Source organism: Microcaecilia unicolor, chromosome 4 (genome assembly GCF_901765095.1).
Source record: "Microcaecilia unicolor chromosome 4, aMicUni1.1, whole genome shotgun sequence".
NCBI lineage: Eukaryota > Metazoa > Chordata > Amphibia > Gymnophiona > Siphonopidae > Microcaecilia > Microcaecilia unicolor.
The window spans coordinates 334,487,113-334,503,903 of NC_044034.1; the positions used below are offsets into that span (position 1 = coordinate 334,487,113).

Here is a 16,791-nt window from a genome sequence, read left to right on the forward strand (position 1 = left end):
ATTGTCATGGAAAGCTGTTACCCTATTTGGAAGAGTAGACAGTAAAGCACACACCATGGGGATAATTTTATAACACGTTGTCTAGGTTAAACAAAATGCCTATTTTACAAACAAATGTTAAGTACCCAGGTAATCATGTGTCTTTATAAAATACCAGGGATAAACTGGCAGAAATTGCAGCTAAATTGAAGCTGTGGACATTTAACACTAAAGAATGCTTATATTTTGCAACGCCATCTGTGCTCCACCAAGTTCTGTTGAAGAACGCACCTGTTTTTACATACAAAAAGAAGTTTTGTAAAATTTTAGTCTGATATGGACATTATCATTATATTATGATATCCTTTCCTCTGCATAATTTTGGTAAAACTTTTATATTGTTAACTATCCTTTATGAAAATCAATAAAATCTCTTGGGGGGAAAAAATTATCCCCATTATGTACACTGCAGAATGTATATATAAGCTGCTTGTTCTTTTGTATTCTTCTATTGTAACCAGTGATAGCCCATGAATTTTGTTTTTCTATTTTTCTCTCTTGTAGGCATGGCTGAATGAAAAGTTTGCTCCTGACCTGTTGGAGAGTAAATCCGAGATTGTAGAATGTGTCATAGAGCAACTAAGTCACATGGTAAGGTATTTTAGCCGCCAGTAATTTGGAGAAGAGGGACTCGGAGGTGTAGCTGATCATGACTATCTGTAATGAAGCTGGAGAGACCATTGGGACATAAAGCAAGAAATTAAGAGAAACTCATAAATGAGCAGGAAGAGGATGACAGAGTGGGTGCATAAGGCCAAATTGCAGTTAGCAGACTGTGGGAAGCTGTGTTTCTCTTTGGAACATGCTTTATTTTTGTATCTAGGAAGAAAATTTGCAGAGAGCTAAGAAAGGAGACCTGAAAGTGAGCATCCATCGCATGGAGATAGATCGTATCCGATATGTGCTCAGCAGCTACCTTAGAAGTCGGCTGCTAAAGGTAATATACCCAGATCTGCTTTCCTGTGTTGTGTTTAACCTTTTCTTCAGGAAAAAATTAGGTCCTCATGCCGATAAAAATTTTAATAATGATTAATCGTGTGGTTGAAGGTATGTTTTGTACCCCCCCCCAGTGGCGTTCCTGGCCTGGATGGCACCCGGGGCGGAGCGCCGATGCACCCCCCCCCCCGCAAAATGACACCCCCCCCGGGTGCACGCCACTGGGGGGGGGGGGGTGCCGCAGCGCGCGCCTGCTCTAAGTTCGCTAAACTTTGCTCGTTCGCTGCAGCTCCCTCTGCCCCGGAACAGGAAGTAACCTATTTTTGAGCAGTTATTCAGCACTGTCCACATTAAAAAATCAGGACATCTGAACATATAATTCTGAATTGTCATACAGCCCAAAAGGGGGCAGGATTTAGAGTGTTTGAGAGCGGAGCCAATTACATGTATAATGTACATTTCCTTATTGTCCATGCTAGACTAGTCCAAATAAGTGGGTTATGTCCCCTTGCCAGCAGATGGAGCCAGAGAAAAAAAAAACCTCAGAGATGACATCACTTTCTTTATAAGGGGGAAGGTGGTGCCTTGAGCTCCTCAGTATTCTCTGGCTCCAGCAGATGGTGCAGCAACCGGAAGTAGACCCAGATTCCCGATGAAGCATAAATCAAGTTTGGGGGACATGAGTCAACAGTCCTATGGAGAGGATTTCCCTCTTCCTTTGGGGACAGACTCAATTGGGGTCTGAATTCCTAAACTAATGGATCCAGCAATAGACAGTTCCAGGAGACTTTTTACCCTTGGTGGGTCTGACAGCATACTCTTCCTTTATCCTTAGAGAGCAACAGTGGGGCAATAAAAGTTACAAAAAAAAAAAGAAGGGATTTCAGTGCAGCTTCTCAGACTGCTTTCTGATCTCCTATGGTGCTGTGTTGGATTTGGACTCGGACAAGGGGTCTGAAGTGATGACAGCCCCTTTCTTTCTCCAATTGCTCCAGTATATCTGAAAAGAATGTAGGTGTCACCAGTGGCGTAGGAAGGGGGGGGCGGTGGGGCAGTCCGCCCCAGGTGCACGCCGCTGGGGGGGTGTCGGCTCCGTTGGTTCCTTGCTCCCTCTGCCCTGGAACAGGTTACTTCCTGTTCCGGGGCAGACAGAGCAAGGAACCAACGGAGCCGATGCAGCTCCCAGCGACGTGGACTCGGGGGCGGATCGGCCCTGCCGCCCACCCCTCGCTTCTAAATCAATTAAGAATGCACTCCGGAGGGTGGGGTGCGTGCCGATGGGGGGGGGCCTTGCTGCACCCGGGGGGGGGGCGCACCGGCGACCCGCCCCGGGTGTCAGCCGCCCTCGCTACGGCACTGAGTGACACACTGCAGATAAGTCATGTCAGTTCATCGTTTCAGCTAGTGCATTGAGCCTGACTTAGAATAGGCAGGCAGGTGCGATCTCTGAAGGATTAGCACCTAGCCAAAAGTGAAGTTGGAGGGGTTCCCCAGTTTGAGCTTTGGCCAATGTGGTGTGCATGAAATAAGACCTGGTCATTGTTCCTGTTTTGATGAGATCAACATTCATTTTACTTCTTCCTACTAAAAATACATAAGTGAAGCAAGCCAAGCCCTTTACCTCCCTCTTTCTCTCTGATAGAGAAATGGGAACGTTCATGAAGGCTACATATCTACCATTAGGCATGGCAGAGCCTGCTCAGCCCCATTTCTCTACTGAGTTCTTATTTCAGCAGGTGATTTCACATACATGTCAGAGCTTCTCTCCCAGCTAGGGCAGCAATAGTCTCAACAGTCTGCAGAACCAGCTTTCTCGCTATCTACACAGATGAAGCTTCCAAAGTGCCTTTAGGGCCAGATTAGGCTTGAGAAGCATGAAAAATTGTTGCAGCATAAGAATTTTAAAAAAATTATTGCATGGTCCTGCTTCTGTAGCACCTTCAAATTCCGCTATAAGCCCTTCTTAGGTCTAATCTGTCTCTGCATAGAAGAAATCACAGGTTGACCTTGGCAGTGTTTGGGGTGCAAGAGTATTCCACTGACTGGAGCAAGAGATAGAGGAGATAGCCGGTTCAGCAGACAGAGGGAGATTGCCTCCTCAGGAGGGGGTAGTGGCTTAGTGGGGAGGTTGTTTGGGAGAGAGGAGCTGGTGACCCTTATTTTCTAGGACATGACTGCCTAGAATCTCTCAGATGGTAATCTGTGGGGGATCCCATATTCCTAGGTGGTCATAGGCCTTTCACCATCCCTTCTTCCCAAATGCTTCCTGCTACTTTTGATAGCTGGAAATGGAATCTCATGAGGCTAAGATGCCTGATTCTATCCTAAGATGTCCAAAGCCAAGGTATTTATATTCCCTTCCCAGTGACGTGAAGGATATACTGGTTAAGGGGCACCTGGGAGTTTGTCCTTATCTTAGAAAATCATAATCAGAAGTACAATGTTCAGGGAACTCCATGGTAGAGTAAGTCTCTGTATAATTTTTTTTGTTGTAGTCTTGCTCATGCTCTCACTTTTTCCAGGCAGCTATATGTAGTGGCTTCACAGCTCAAATCTGCAATGTTAGGTCCAGCATCCCCTTGATTGAGGCCCTGATAGCCTTTCTTTAGGTAATAGTATATGAAGGACAGAGGTCTCAAACATCCCTACAAGGGACCTAACAGCTCCCAGATGGCTTTTTGGCTGGTGAGCCTTGTAGGATGGAGGTAAGTAATCTTAGGAGCTCTTTTGAAGGAAGCTTGCTGGCAGTATTTATGGGAAGCCCCTCTTCACCTCAGGCCCTCCCCTCCCTGGTCTGGTCAGTCCAGATTCCAAGGCCGTACGCAATACTTCTCAAGCAGCTTTCTCCCTTCCTCAGGAAGTTAGTCCTGGACAGTTGGTTCGACTGGGGTGGATCGCTTCTTGTTGCTAGCAGCTCTCCTCCTTCATGGCAACACTTTTGAAGTCTTCTCATTAGATCCTCAGACACTACTCAAGGGGACTTTCTCACCCTCAGTGTAGACTTCAGGGGCAATGTTAGGCTGATACAGTGACCCACAGGTCTTTGGGGTCTCTTGGCTTAGATTTCAACCTGTTGGTTCTCCACCAGGACCACTGTCACAACTCCAGATGCGCCAGACTACAATCCCCGTTCAGTCTATCAGGCTCACCTTTATGGTACAAAGCATCATGAAGGGGATTCTCAATCCATTCCCTTCCAGAGACAACTATGAAAAGTCACTTGCTCAGGCTCCTTCCGGCCTCCCTACAGTTGGGGGTGGGGAGAGAAAAAGAGAGAGAAGTCTTGTGATACTAGACTAATGGAGGTCACCTTGAAAGAAGAGACATGTGGATCTAAGCCCTATGTACCACATACAGGCCCAGTATTCTGGAGCCTTGGACCTGCAGATAAGACCAGTCCCAGGGTGGGTGTGGAAACAGGAGATCTGGACACTGGGAGTGATGTCTTAAGTCCTGATGTCCAACACAAAAGGGATGTCCTATACTCCAGAGACTAGGAAGGACTAAATTGTTTTTCAGGATAATCGTCAGCATAGGGAGTTCCACACCGCAAAATCCTGGCTACAACTGAACTCTCCTGTCCTGATTCAGCCCTAGATAACCAAACATCTGAACATACTATCCCTTGACAGCGAGGTAACCGGGGCCATGGTTAGCACAAGGGAAGAATCTGAAGCTATCAGTGAGGGATTGTGGATAATGAGCCACCCATTTAGAAATCTTTGGGCCGGTATTCAAAGTGATTTAAACAACCAGAAATGGTTCCTTAGCCCCAAACAGGCGATTACAGATATCTGCTTATTTTCAGCAGCACTAACCAGATAGTGCCACTGAAAATTAGCAGTTAGTACCAAACTGAAAACTGGCTCTTTTGGAGGTTTTCCCGGCCACTGCATAAATATGAATGCTTAAGTCAGTCCTATCTTTATGCGGTGCCCCATAGCCAGTTAAGTGCTGAATATTGTACTTGACTGACTTGACTTCCTCTTCAACATCAGCAAAATTCGCCCTTTCCTCTCTGAGCACACCACCAGAACTCTCGTCCACGCTCTCATTACCTCTCGCCTTGATTACTGCAACTTACTCCTCACCGGCCTCCCACTCAGCCATCTATTCCCCCTTCAATCAGTTCAGTACGCTGCTGCACGTCTTATATTCCGCCAAAACCGATATACTCATATCACCCCTCTCCTCAAGTCACTTCATTGGCTTCCAATCAGATATCGCATACAATTCAAGCTCCTCCTCCTTACCTACAAGTGCACTCAGTCTGCGGCTCCTCACTACCTCTCCACCCTCATCTCCCCCTATGTTCCCGCCCGTAACCTCCGCTCACAGGACAAAGCCCTTCTCTCAGTACCCTTCTCCACCACTGCCAACTCCAGGCTCCGCTCATTCTGCCTTGCTTCACCCTATGCCTGGAACAATCTTCCTTTACCCATACGCCATGCCCCCTCCCTACCCATCTTCAAATCTCTGCTTAAAACTCACCTCTTCTATGCTGCCTTCGGCGCCTAACCGCTCTAGATAGACAGAATGCCCCTATCTATCCACTCTATCAGATTAACTGTTCACTCGTCCTCTAGATTGTTCACTTGTCTTTAGATTGTTCTCTTGTCTTTTAGATTGTAAGCTCTTTGAGCAGGGACCGTCCTTCTATGTCTAAATTGTACAGCGCTGCGTAACCCTAGTAGCGCTTTAGAAATGCTAGTTAGTAGTATTAGGCATATTTTCAAAGCACTTAGCCTTCCAAAGTTCCATAGGTTTTTATGGAACTTTGGAAGGCTAAGTGCTTTGAAAATATGCCTATATGCGTTAGCTGTCTTCACAAATCTGGAAATTCAGTGCTGAAGCCCAGACGTGTTAAGTGCCACTAGCTTTAAATCGGGCCCCCTTGTCTCTAGCTTTGGAAAAGATAATTCAGGTGGCAACAAGCAAGATAATACTATTCACTGATGGGAGCAAGCTGAGGGGAACTAGTATCCCTCAGGTACCCTGATAAATGTGTCAGATAGGTCTGAGATAGAGTTCCCCCAGAGGATCTGACAGCAGCATACATGACACCATTATTGTTTGGAGGAATTTTCTGAGCCAGCCCCTTTGTGACCCTGAAGTGTAAGGAGAAGAAGAAGTGCCTGGGGCTTTACTAGGGGTCAGGTGGACCACTTCTGTTAGTGGGCCTCATATCAGCGTGTCGTAACGCCAAAACAAGCAAATTCTTCAGCCCAAGAAAAAAAAGCAGAAGCCAGGAAGTCCCCTGGTAGAACCAGCATTGCCATCTAGTCTCTCACAAATATTTCTGCTAGGAGCCTGGATTTTCCCTGGTCCAATCTCTGACGGGGGTCAGCCTTTTCCCCTCCATTCAGATGGCTCCTTCCTGGAAGATCCGTTCTCTTTTACAGCCTTCATACTGAAAGAATCGGGCAATATAGAAGGATACTTTACGTTAGGTATTAAGTTTTGGTGGCGTGAAAAAAGACCACATAGTGGACTTATTCTGTTAGACTTTAAAGCCTCTGCAAGTTCAGTGTTCAAGAAGACACTATTTCCCTTGAAAGATCTATTTCTTCAGTCTTCTTCTTCTACAAGAGATTGGGATAAAGACAAACTCGCAACTCTTGCAGAGACTTTCTGTAGAACACAGTCACAAAAACTCCCTCACTACTCTTCCGGCTGAGATAATGTCCTCTGGGGAGTTGAGCATGCAAGACCACAATTTGGAACCCAAGTTTAGTTCTGAACACTCAGTCCTCCCTCTCATGCCTTGCTGGGTAGCATCTCCTTGGGTAATAATAATTAAAGAGTGTATCTGCTGAATACTCTATCTCATCCAAGGGTAGTTTCACTTCTTATGGAATCAGGCTTTTTCTTTTCTGATGTTAAAGAAGTCAGGTGACGTAGATCAGAGTAGGGGTGGCCATGAGACGTTTGTAGGTACCCAGTTCGTTTTGATAGGTCTTTGATCCATGATGTATCCTAATAAAGCGCAGTGGTCTTTAAGAGATCAATGTCAGCAAGAACTGGTAAGTCCTAGAGGGCTGACAGGCCCACATGAGCCCTTTTAGGCAGAGTTAGAATCTGTCTTTGCAGAAGATAATAGCAGGGCAGTGCCCTTGCCTCCATTGTACTTCTTTTTTCAGGTGCCTCAATGTGGGAGGGACTGCACCTTAGATGAAGGATATGATTTAAAAAAAAAAATCAGTTGCTGGAAAAGTAGTCAGGAGAGAAAAGATGAGACAAATGTCAATAAATACAATTTTTCAGATGCGTTCTGTAATGCATGAAATTTCAGCTCATAACATATCATTATACTGCATAATAGTAAGTAGCACTGAAAGGGTAATGCAACTTAAGAATTTTCCTTACAAAAATTTTGTTCACGTCAACCTGGTCCTTAGAGGGACTAGTCTGATGTAGATGATAAGGACAGTGAAATTGAAACTTATCTGTTAATTTCCTTTCCTTAAATCTATCCAAACTAGTCTTGAACCTGTCTATGGAAGCAATGGTGATCAACATCTCTGTCTGTCAAGCTAACAGTGGGCATAATGTAGCCAACTCTAGTTGTACCCTTGGTGTATGGTATTGTTTCATTCCTAGGTTAGTGACCATGAAGTGATTATCAGGTTTGGCTTTGATAGTGAATTGGAAACCCAAAACACATTAATTGCATTTAATCATTTTAACATATAATACTAAGGAGCTGAAGGCAGGATCAGCCTCCTATAAGAGGAGTGACATCAGCTCTGATTGTTTTCTTCTGGCACTGTCTGCTAGCAGGGAGACATAATCCACTGATCTGGACTGTCTAGCAGGACTCAAGGAAAGGAAATTAACAGGTAAGTTTACATTTCACCATGCAAGCAGCAGTATTCAGTCACTAAACATATACATTATTCATCTAGTTGGAACACATTAAAAAAAAAAACAGGTATGAGTGATGGGATGTTCCATTTACACCTGTATATTCAGTGGTGCTGCCTAAACAGGTAGTGCTACTGAGTAGACATATAATCTGAAACCATCTATATTAGACCTTTCACATTATACACTTCCCATCCCGCTGATGATTGACCTTTATGGGTTTTACGTTCTCTATGAAGGGGACTGGGGAGTGTGACTACTGAATTTTTGAGATTCTGGCAGGAGGTGGTTGAGGTGGGGGTGGGGGTCATGCTTGCTATGCTAATCTTTTAGCTTTTTCTTTTTCCTTGATAGATTGAGAAATTTTTCCCTCATGTTGTTGAGAAGGAGAAATTACGAGCAAAGGAGGATCCCTCTGCTTTATCCCCTGAAGAGTTTGCATTTGCTAAAGAGTGAGTAAAGGGGCAAAGCATGTACCTCTCTGGGATCTTGGCATGGCATCTAATGCACCATTCTATCTATGATAAACTGGTCAGGCCTGGAAGAATGAAGGAGACCATTCCTAACCAGTGCCACCTACAGAATTTCAGATCTGTAAATACCTCCCAAATGCAGCCTCTGTGTATACTGATGGCTTTCCTCAGCACATACCTAGTGTGGTCTCTGTATTATATCTGCCTGGTCCTTTATTTACTTTTTGGCTTCCTTCATAATTGCAAGCATACCCTTACAGGGCCAGAGCCAGTGCCAAATTTAAGGTAGGGCAATCAGGGTAGTCTCCAGAGCTACATGAAACAAAGGGCTCCACCAACCAGGACAACAGAACCTCTGAAAACAGCAAAGAGCTCCAGAGGAACCTGCACTTCCCCCCCCCCCAAAAAAAAGAGGAAATGCACTAGAATGTTCCATCTCCACAAGAACTAGGAGATCTGTCTGGCCAGGAGCCCTAAGCTGAGCCCAATGCACTCTAGGAAACGAGAGAAGAGGGTGTGGCAAGATGGCGACATGAATTCTGTTGGCTGAATTTTATTTATTTATTTGTTGCATTTGTACCCCACATTTTCCCACCTACTTGCAGGCTCAATGTGGCTTACATAGTACTGGTTCTGTGTTCTGTGCTTGCTGTTCTTACTTGCTTTTTCCCTCTGAATGCCTCCATACCAAAAAAAAAGAGGGTCATCAGGATGGCCCCCTCCCTGTCGCGAGGACCTCCTTGCCGGTGCAGAAAACTATGGGCCGCTATGCTGTACAGAACCCCGTTTATTCTGGAGTGGTGGATCCGGCTTCATGGGGAGTGGGAGAGCTCCTCCGCTTTTGGGTTAGATGTTTCACTCTTCCCTCCGGTTCTCAATCCTCCGCAGTGCTCAGCTAGTGAGCAAGCAATCTCTGGAATCTGTCAAATGGAATCAACAACGTGAGTCAGCCCCAGGTTGGGGTAAGATTGTTGAGCTGGACTGGTGAGATTTCTGAGACCTTTCAGAATTGGTTGGTGTCTTCGGACCCACCGAGTGCTCCGATGGTGGTGTCCCTGGAAAACATATGGGATGTTCTCCAGAAGTTAAGTAGAACCATGGAGAAATCTGCTAAGGATGTGGCTGCTCTTGTGAGTAAAATAGACAATTTGGCTTTATCTATTGATTCCACTAGAAAGGAGTTTTCTACACAAATTTCAACTCTTAAAGAGGAAGCTCTGGGACTTAAAAATGTAACCACGGCTCTTGTGAAAGATAAAATGGTATTACTTAAAAGAATTGAAGCTATTGAGAATTATAATAGAAGAAGATTAAATTTGCATATTCTTAATTTTCCAAGAAATCTTGGGACCTCTCCTAAAGATGTTTTCAAAAGATATTTGGTGGATATTTTGGGTTTTTCTTCAGCAGCTTTGCCTCTTACAAATAAAGTTTATTATTTATTTTCAAAAAACAAAATCCACCTAATGAAACAGTTTGAGCCTTTGGATGTTTCCGCAGTTTTGGAGGCTTCTTTATCTGAGGATTCTGAGAGAAATACTACTACTTATCATTTCTATAGCGCTACTAGATGTATGTAGTGCTGTACACTTGAACATTAATATACAGACCCTGCTCGACAAAGCTTACAATCTAATCAGGACAAACAAGGGATAAGGGAATTACTAAGGTGGGAATGATAAAACAGACATGGGTACTGAACAAGTGAATAGGGGTTAGGAGTTAAAAGCAGCATCAAAAAGGTGGGCTTTTATCCCAGATTTGAAGACGGCCAGCGATGGAGCCTGATGTACTGGCTCAGGAAGTCTATTGCAGGCATATGTGTGCAGAAAGATAAAAGGAACAAAGTCTGGCGTTAGCAGTGGAGGAGAAGGGTGCAGATAAGAGAGAGAGATTTATCTAATGAACTGAGTTCCTGGGGAGGAGTGTAGGGAGAGATAAGAGTGGAGAGGTATTGAGAAGCTGCAGAGTGAATGCACTTGTAAGTCAATAAGAGGAATTTGAACTGTATGCGGAAATGGATAGGGAGGCAGTGAAGGAACTTGAGAAGAGGGTATAGTGACACAGGCAGAATATAAGTCGTGCAGCAGAATTTTGAACAGATTGAAGGGGGAGAGAGATGGCTTAGTGGGAGACCTGTGAGAAGCAAGTTGCAGTAGTCTAAGCGAGAGGTGATAAGAGTCTGGAGAAGGGTTTTGGTAGGACAAAAGGAAAGGACGAATTTTGGTGATATAGAAAACGAAACGACAAGTTTTAGCAGTCTGTTGAATATGTACAGAGAGAGAGAGGAGTCAAAAGATGGCCCCAAGGTTACGAGCTGATGAGACAGGGAGGATGGCAGCGTTATCCATAGAGATAGAGACATACTCTTTTTATTTCATTTGTCTTTGAGCAAGATTTGAATTCAGTATTGAAGTTTTATTTTCATAATTCTTTGGAAATAGGATTTGGATATACCCGAATGTGACATGACAAACTCAAGAGAGAAGGAAAGCTTTTTTGGCTTTAAGGAAAGATACTTTGTTACTTGGCGCTTTGTTTCTTTTGGCCTACCCTTGTAAATGCCTTGTTAAATATTTGGGGGTTAAATATGTGTCTTATGACCTCAAGCATTTGTGTACCTTTTTAGATTTAAAGAAGATCATGAAAGGTTCTATTTAAGTACATAGTAATGCCACACTGGGAAAAGACCAAGGGTCCATCGAGCCCAGCATCCTGTCCACGACAGCGGCCAATCCAGGCCAAGGGCACCTGGCAAGCTTCCCAAACGTACAAACATTCTATACATGTTATTCCTGGAATTGTGGATTTTTCCCAAGTCCATTTAATAGTGGTTTATGGACTTGTCCTTTAGGAAACTGTCTAACCCCTTTTTAAACTCTGCTAAGCTAACCGCCTTCACCACGTTCTCCGGCAATGAATTCCAGAGTTTAATTATGCGTTGGGTGAAGAACAATTTTCTCCGATTTGTTTTAAATTTACTACACTGTAGTTTTATCGCATGCCCCCTAGTCCTAGTATTTTTGGAAAACGTGAACAGACACTTCACATCCACCTGTTCCACTCCACTCATTATTTTATATACCTCTATCATGTCTCCCCTCAGCCGTCTCTTCTCCAAGCTGAAAAGCCCTAGCCTCCTTAGTCTTTCTTCATAGGGAAGTCGTCTGATCCCCGCTATCATTTTAGTCGCCCTTTGCTGCACCTTTTCCAATTCTACTATATCTTTCTTGAGATGCGGCAACCACAATTGAACAAAATACTCAAGGTGCGGTCGCACCATGGAGCAATACAACGGCATTATAACATCCTCACACCTGTTTTCCATACCTTTCCTAATAATACCCAACATTCTATTCACTTTCCTAGCCGCAGCAGCACACTGAGCGGAAGGTTTCAGTGTAATATGGACGACGACACCCAGATCCCTTTCTTGGTCCATAACTCCTAACGTGGAACCTTGCATGACGTAGCTATAATTTGGGTTCTTTTTTCCCCACATGCATCACCTTGCACTTGGCTCACATTAAACGTCATCTGCCATTTAGCTGCCCAATCACCCAGTCTCGTAAGGTCCTTCTGTAATTTTTCACAATCCTGTCGTGAGTTAACAAATTTGAATAACTTTGTGTCCTCAGCAAATTTAATTACCTCGCTAGTTACTCCCATCTCTAAATCATTTATAAATATATTAAAAAGCAGCGGTCCTAGCACAGACCCCTAAGGAACCCCACTAACTACCCTTCTCCATTATGAATACTGCCCATTTAACCCCACTCTCTGTTTCCTATCCTTCAACCAGTTTTTAATCCACAATAGTCAAGAGTGGAAGAGATGTATGTTGAAAATGTCACCAGCTCCAATTGTGACCAATATATATAATTAATTAATTAGAGTGTTGTTGCCTCAAGAAGCCCTCGGCTCTATTTGAATTTGAGCTCACGGGGGCTGGGTAGCTTCATCATTGGCAACAACACATTGAGTGTAGCGATTTTATCTAGCTGTTATTAAATTGCATACTTCTTTTTTTGTCTTTTCCTTATTTTTAGATTTTTATATATACAATTTTCAACCTGTGGTAAATCGTCTATAAATTTAACATAAAACAGCTACTTAGCTTTTTATAAACCGATCCTTCTTACAACTCGCTGCATAAATGACGCGACCTCGACCAACAGTGGCCAGCGTTTCGTTGTCTGCATCAGGGTCTAACGGTCTGCGTGCAGCTAGAGAAAAACAAATTATTAAATCAGAACATGTAGGCAGTATCTTGTATAATCATGCTCTTCACTTTCAGCATATATTCAACCACCTTCATTGAAGGATCTACCATCTACAACAGATCAGCTCGTACCCAAGATGGCTACACTCTTTTAAAGATTTAGTGACGTCAGACGCTGATGAACCGACTGACCAATCAGTTAAGCTGATTGGTCAGTCGGTTCATCAGCGTCTGACGTCACTAAATCTTTAAAAGAGTGTAGCCATCTTGGGTACGAGCTGATCTGTTGTAGATGGTAGATCCTTCAATGAAGGTGGTTGAATATATGCTGAAAGTGAAGAGCATGATTATACAAGATACTGCCTACATGTTCTGATTTAATAATTTGTTTTTCTCTAGCTGCACGCAGACCGTTAGACCCTGATGCAGACAACGAAACGCTGGCCACTGTTGGTCGAGGTCGCGTCATTTATGCAGCGAGTTGTAAGAAGGATCGGTTTATAAAAAGCTAAGTAGCTGTTTTATGTTAAATTTATAGACGATTTACCACAGGTTGAAAATTGTATATATAAAAATCTAAAAATAAGGAAAAGACAAAAAAAGAAGTATGCAATTTAATAACAGCTAGATAAAATCGCTACACTCAATGTGTTGTTGCCAATGATGAAGCTACCCAGCCCCCGTGAGCTCAAATTCAAATAGAGCCGAGGGCTTCTTGAGGCAACAACACTCTAATTAATTAATTATATATATTGGTCACAATTGGAGCTGGTGACATTTTCAACATACATCTCTTCCACTCTTGATTGTTGATGATTCAGAGAATTTAGAAAGAGATTTTCCTTGAGTTTGTTTTTAATCCACAATAGGACATTTCCACCTATCCCATGACCCTCCAATTTCCTCAGTAGCCTTTCATAAGGTACCTTGTCAAACGCCTTTTGAAAATCCAGATACACAATATCAACTGGCTCCCCTTTGTCCACTTGTTTGTTTACTCCTTCAAAGAATTGAAGTAAATTGGTTAGGCAAGATTTCCCCACACAAAAGCCGTGCTGACTTGGTCTCAGTAATCCATGTCCTTGGATGTGCTCTGTAATTTTGTTTTTGATAATAGCCTCTACCATTTTCCCCGGCACCGACGTCACTCACCGGTCTATAATTTCCCAGATCTTCCCTGGAACCTTTTTTACAAATCGGGGTTTATTGGCCACCCTCCAATCTTCCGGTACCACGCTCGATTTTAAGGATTAAGATTGAGATATTTCGAAGCTTACAGGGATTTTGTTTCATTCATTGCCAATTCATTAGTTAATGTAAAAAATTCCTTTGTATCCCCCTACTTACCCCACTTACCCCCCCCTCCAATCCTTTATTGTGGTCTAAGGAAGATGTTTAAGTAATTGCTTTGTAATACTATTTGCTTAATTTATTTCTTTTTTCCTTTTATACACCTCTGTATCTGAGTCAAGTGTTTTAACTTTTGTTTGGAAATTTAAAAATTTAAAAAAAAAAAAAAGTTCAAGGGAGTAGAGAGAGCCCATGTGTATCCTCACTCCAAGAACTGTGGAGGGCATCATCATTTTTTTTTAATTTTTAAAAAGAACAAAGACTCAATTACAGAAAAAAAAAACAGGAAAACGAGAGACATCAATTCTTCCTTTCCAGAAAGAAAACGCAAAGCTTATAGCAAAAAAAGAAATATTTCCTATAAGTTTATAAAGTGGGGGAGAGACTACACCCTCTAAGAACGGCAACCAGAATTAGAAAAGGTTCAAAGATGGGCGACTAAAATGATTAAGGGAATGAAACTCCTCTCATAAGAGGAAAGGCTTAAGAGCTCAGGTCTCTTCAGCTTGGAAAAGAGACGGCTGAGGAGGGGGTATGATAGAGGTCTACAAAATACTTAGAACAGGTATAGGTCAATTGATTTTTTTTTTACTCTTTCAAAAAGTACAAAGTCTAGGGGACACACAAGAAGTTACATGGTACTACTTTTAACATGAAAAGGAGGAAATATTTTTTTCACTCAATGAATAGTTAAGCACTGGAACTCGTTTCCAGAGAATGTGGTATCAGTGGCTAGCGTATCCGGATTTTAAAAAGGTTTGGACAAGTTCCTGAAGGAAAAATCCATAGACTGCTATTGATAGAGACATGGGAAAAGCCACTGCTTCTTACTGTTTGGGATTCTGTCAGGTACTTGTGACCTGAATTAGCCATCGCTGGAAGCAGGATACTGGGCTAGATAGACCATTGGTCTAACCCAATATGGGTGTTTCTATGTTCTTATGACCCTTTGCTCTGCACGTGTACAGATATCCTAGGAGTGATATGCCCTCTTCTTGATGACAAAAATGTCTTTTTGTTAGGTACCTAGAAAATACCGAAATGTTTCTGAAGAACGTGACCCTGAAGCACATGCCCCCAAATCTACAGTCCATAGATCTGCTGAAATCTGGTAAGGAAAAACTTGTTCCACGGCAGAGAGGAACACAGTCTGCTGAGGTTTGTGTGTGATGCTTAAGGCTGGGGGCTGCTTCTTATGTCTCTTTATTGTATGCATGGCATTGTCTGCCAGGGTCTGTGGTGAGTGCCTGCAACTTTTTTTTCCAGTTCCCCAGCCCAACCTGGATTCATTTGTGTTTCTACGTGTGAAGGAGAGACAGGAGAATATCCTTATAGAGCCAGAAACAGATGAGCAGAGGTGGGTAACTTTTGCTGTGTATATAGAAAGGGAAGTGGGAGCTCCTGCATCTGACAGAAACCTACAGAAACAAGCACTGGATTCACAGCCTGATGCCTTCTGAATGGCTGAAAAGGACTGCAAGGACAAAGCCCCAGGAATAGAGAAGGGCTGTAAGGACAGAAGGGGACTACAGGAGTGCAGATTGAGGAGTTAGTGGCAGGGACACGTACGGGGGCAGAGAGGGATGCAGAGCTACAGCCTGAGGAGTTAGCCAGGACTGGTGTTGGGGCAGAACCTGGGTCATATCCTACTACTATTAAACATTTCTATAGCGCTACTAGACTTACGCAGCGCTGTACAAATTAACATGAAAAAGAGAGTCCCTGCTCAACAGAGCTTACAATCTAAATTGGACAGACAGCTAGGGATGGGGAAATTGCAGTGGTAGGGGTGATAAGTGAGTGGCAGGAAAAGCACAGGGATAGAGTATTGAAAATATGGAGAGGCAGTAGGGGTCAAGCTTGGGACTTGGGAGGGGGCATAGCCTTGTGGCTGCAGATAGGTCCTGATGGCAGAGATGGTTGTAACCATGCAGCCCTGAAGTTGTTTTTAATATGTGTGCTCAGTGTATATAGATCAGTGGTGATTATGTCAAAAGATGTGTTTCTTTTGTTTTTTTTCCTTCAGGGAGTACACTGTCGATTTGGAAGAGGGCTCTCAGCATCTGATCCGATATAAGACAATTGCGCCTCTGGTGACTTCTGGTGCAGTGCAGCTTATCTGACCTGGCCCATGGCAAAGCAAGTTTGGGACAGGGGCCCAAGTGTCTGATGAGCAAGGACCTGCATAAATTAACACATGCCCAAGCTTTCAGTCTTGTCATAGCAGAGATGTTTCTTAATGCCTCTAAAATAGAAGGGGTTGATTCAGAAGGTGGATCTGTGCCCTAACGACTGTGCCAAGTCTACTAAAGGTTAAGTTGACTGCTCCCTGTCCGGCAGTGCTTAGACTTCGCCTGTGAGCTCTGTTGTTTTTAACACTTATTGACATTTACATTCAGGCCAGTGAACCTAAAGAGATCCCCACATATATTTAGACTATATACAATTACCCAAAATATATTTAAAGTATATACAGTAGCTCAGTTTAAACTCACAACTGCAAGAAGGAGTGAGAAACAAGAATTACAAGTGTTAAATACATTTAAAAAAAAAACAACTTTTTAAAGAAAGACCAATGGATGAAAACACAGAAGTGATCATATTCATTCAATGATGTTTGGAAGTTCAAGAAAATTGTATATTAAAGGATTCTGAATCCTAAATGGTTCAAGATATTTCCCTTAGATACTCAAGCAATATTATTCTGAATAACTACGGGAAGTTGCTGTGCTTCCCCCAAAATTGTATTTTCTCTGCATTTTGTTGCATACCTCAAAGGAAACTTGAAACTCTGCAGTGATTTTTCTGCTTCAGATCAAGAATTGTTTATTTTTTCTGGGGTGCAGTGAGAAACATCCAGCCCAACTCTTCATAAGTGGCATTCAATTTCAGAGGGGTTATTTTTAA

General features: G+C 43.1%; 1 protein-coding gene across 1 annotated transcript in view; it reads left to right on the plus strand.

Annotated features, from left to right (window-relative positions):
- The window catches only part of GINS4 (GINS complex subunit 4), a 33,195-nt gene extending 16,757 nt beyond the window's left edge, over nucleotides 1-16,438 (plus strand). Inside the window, exons 3-8 of the mRNA XM_030202050.1 lie at nucleotides 544-630; nucleotides 863-976; nucleotides 8,194-8,291; nucleotides 14,907-14,995; nucleotides 15,151-15,241; nucleotides 15,911-16,438. Coding sequence (XP_030057910.1) covers nucleotides 544-630; nucleotides 863-976; nucleotides 8,194-8,291; nucleotides 14,907-14,995; nucleotides 15,151-15,241; nucleotides 15,911-16,007 — 576 coding nt within the window. The 3' untranslated portion in view covers nucleotides 16,008-16,438. The remainder of the gene's footprint in view (nucleotides 1-543; nucleotides 631-862; nucleotides 977-8,193; nucleotides 8,292-14,906; nucleotides 14,996-15,150; nucleotides 15,242-15,910) is intronic.
- Nucleotides 16,439-16,791: the final 353 nt, after the last annotated feature.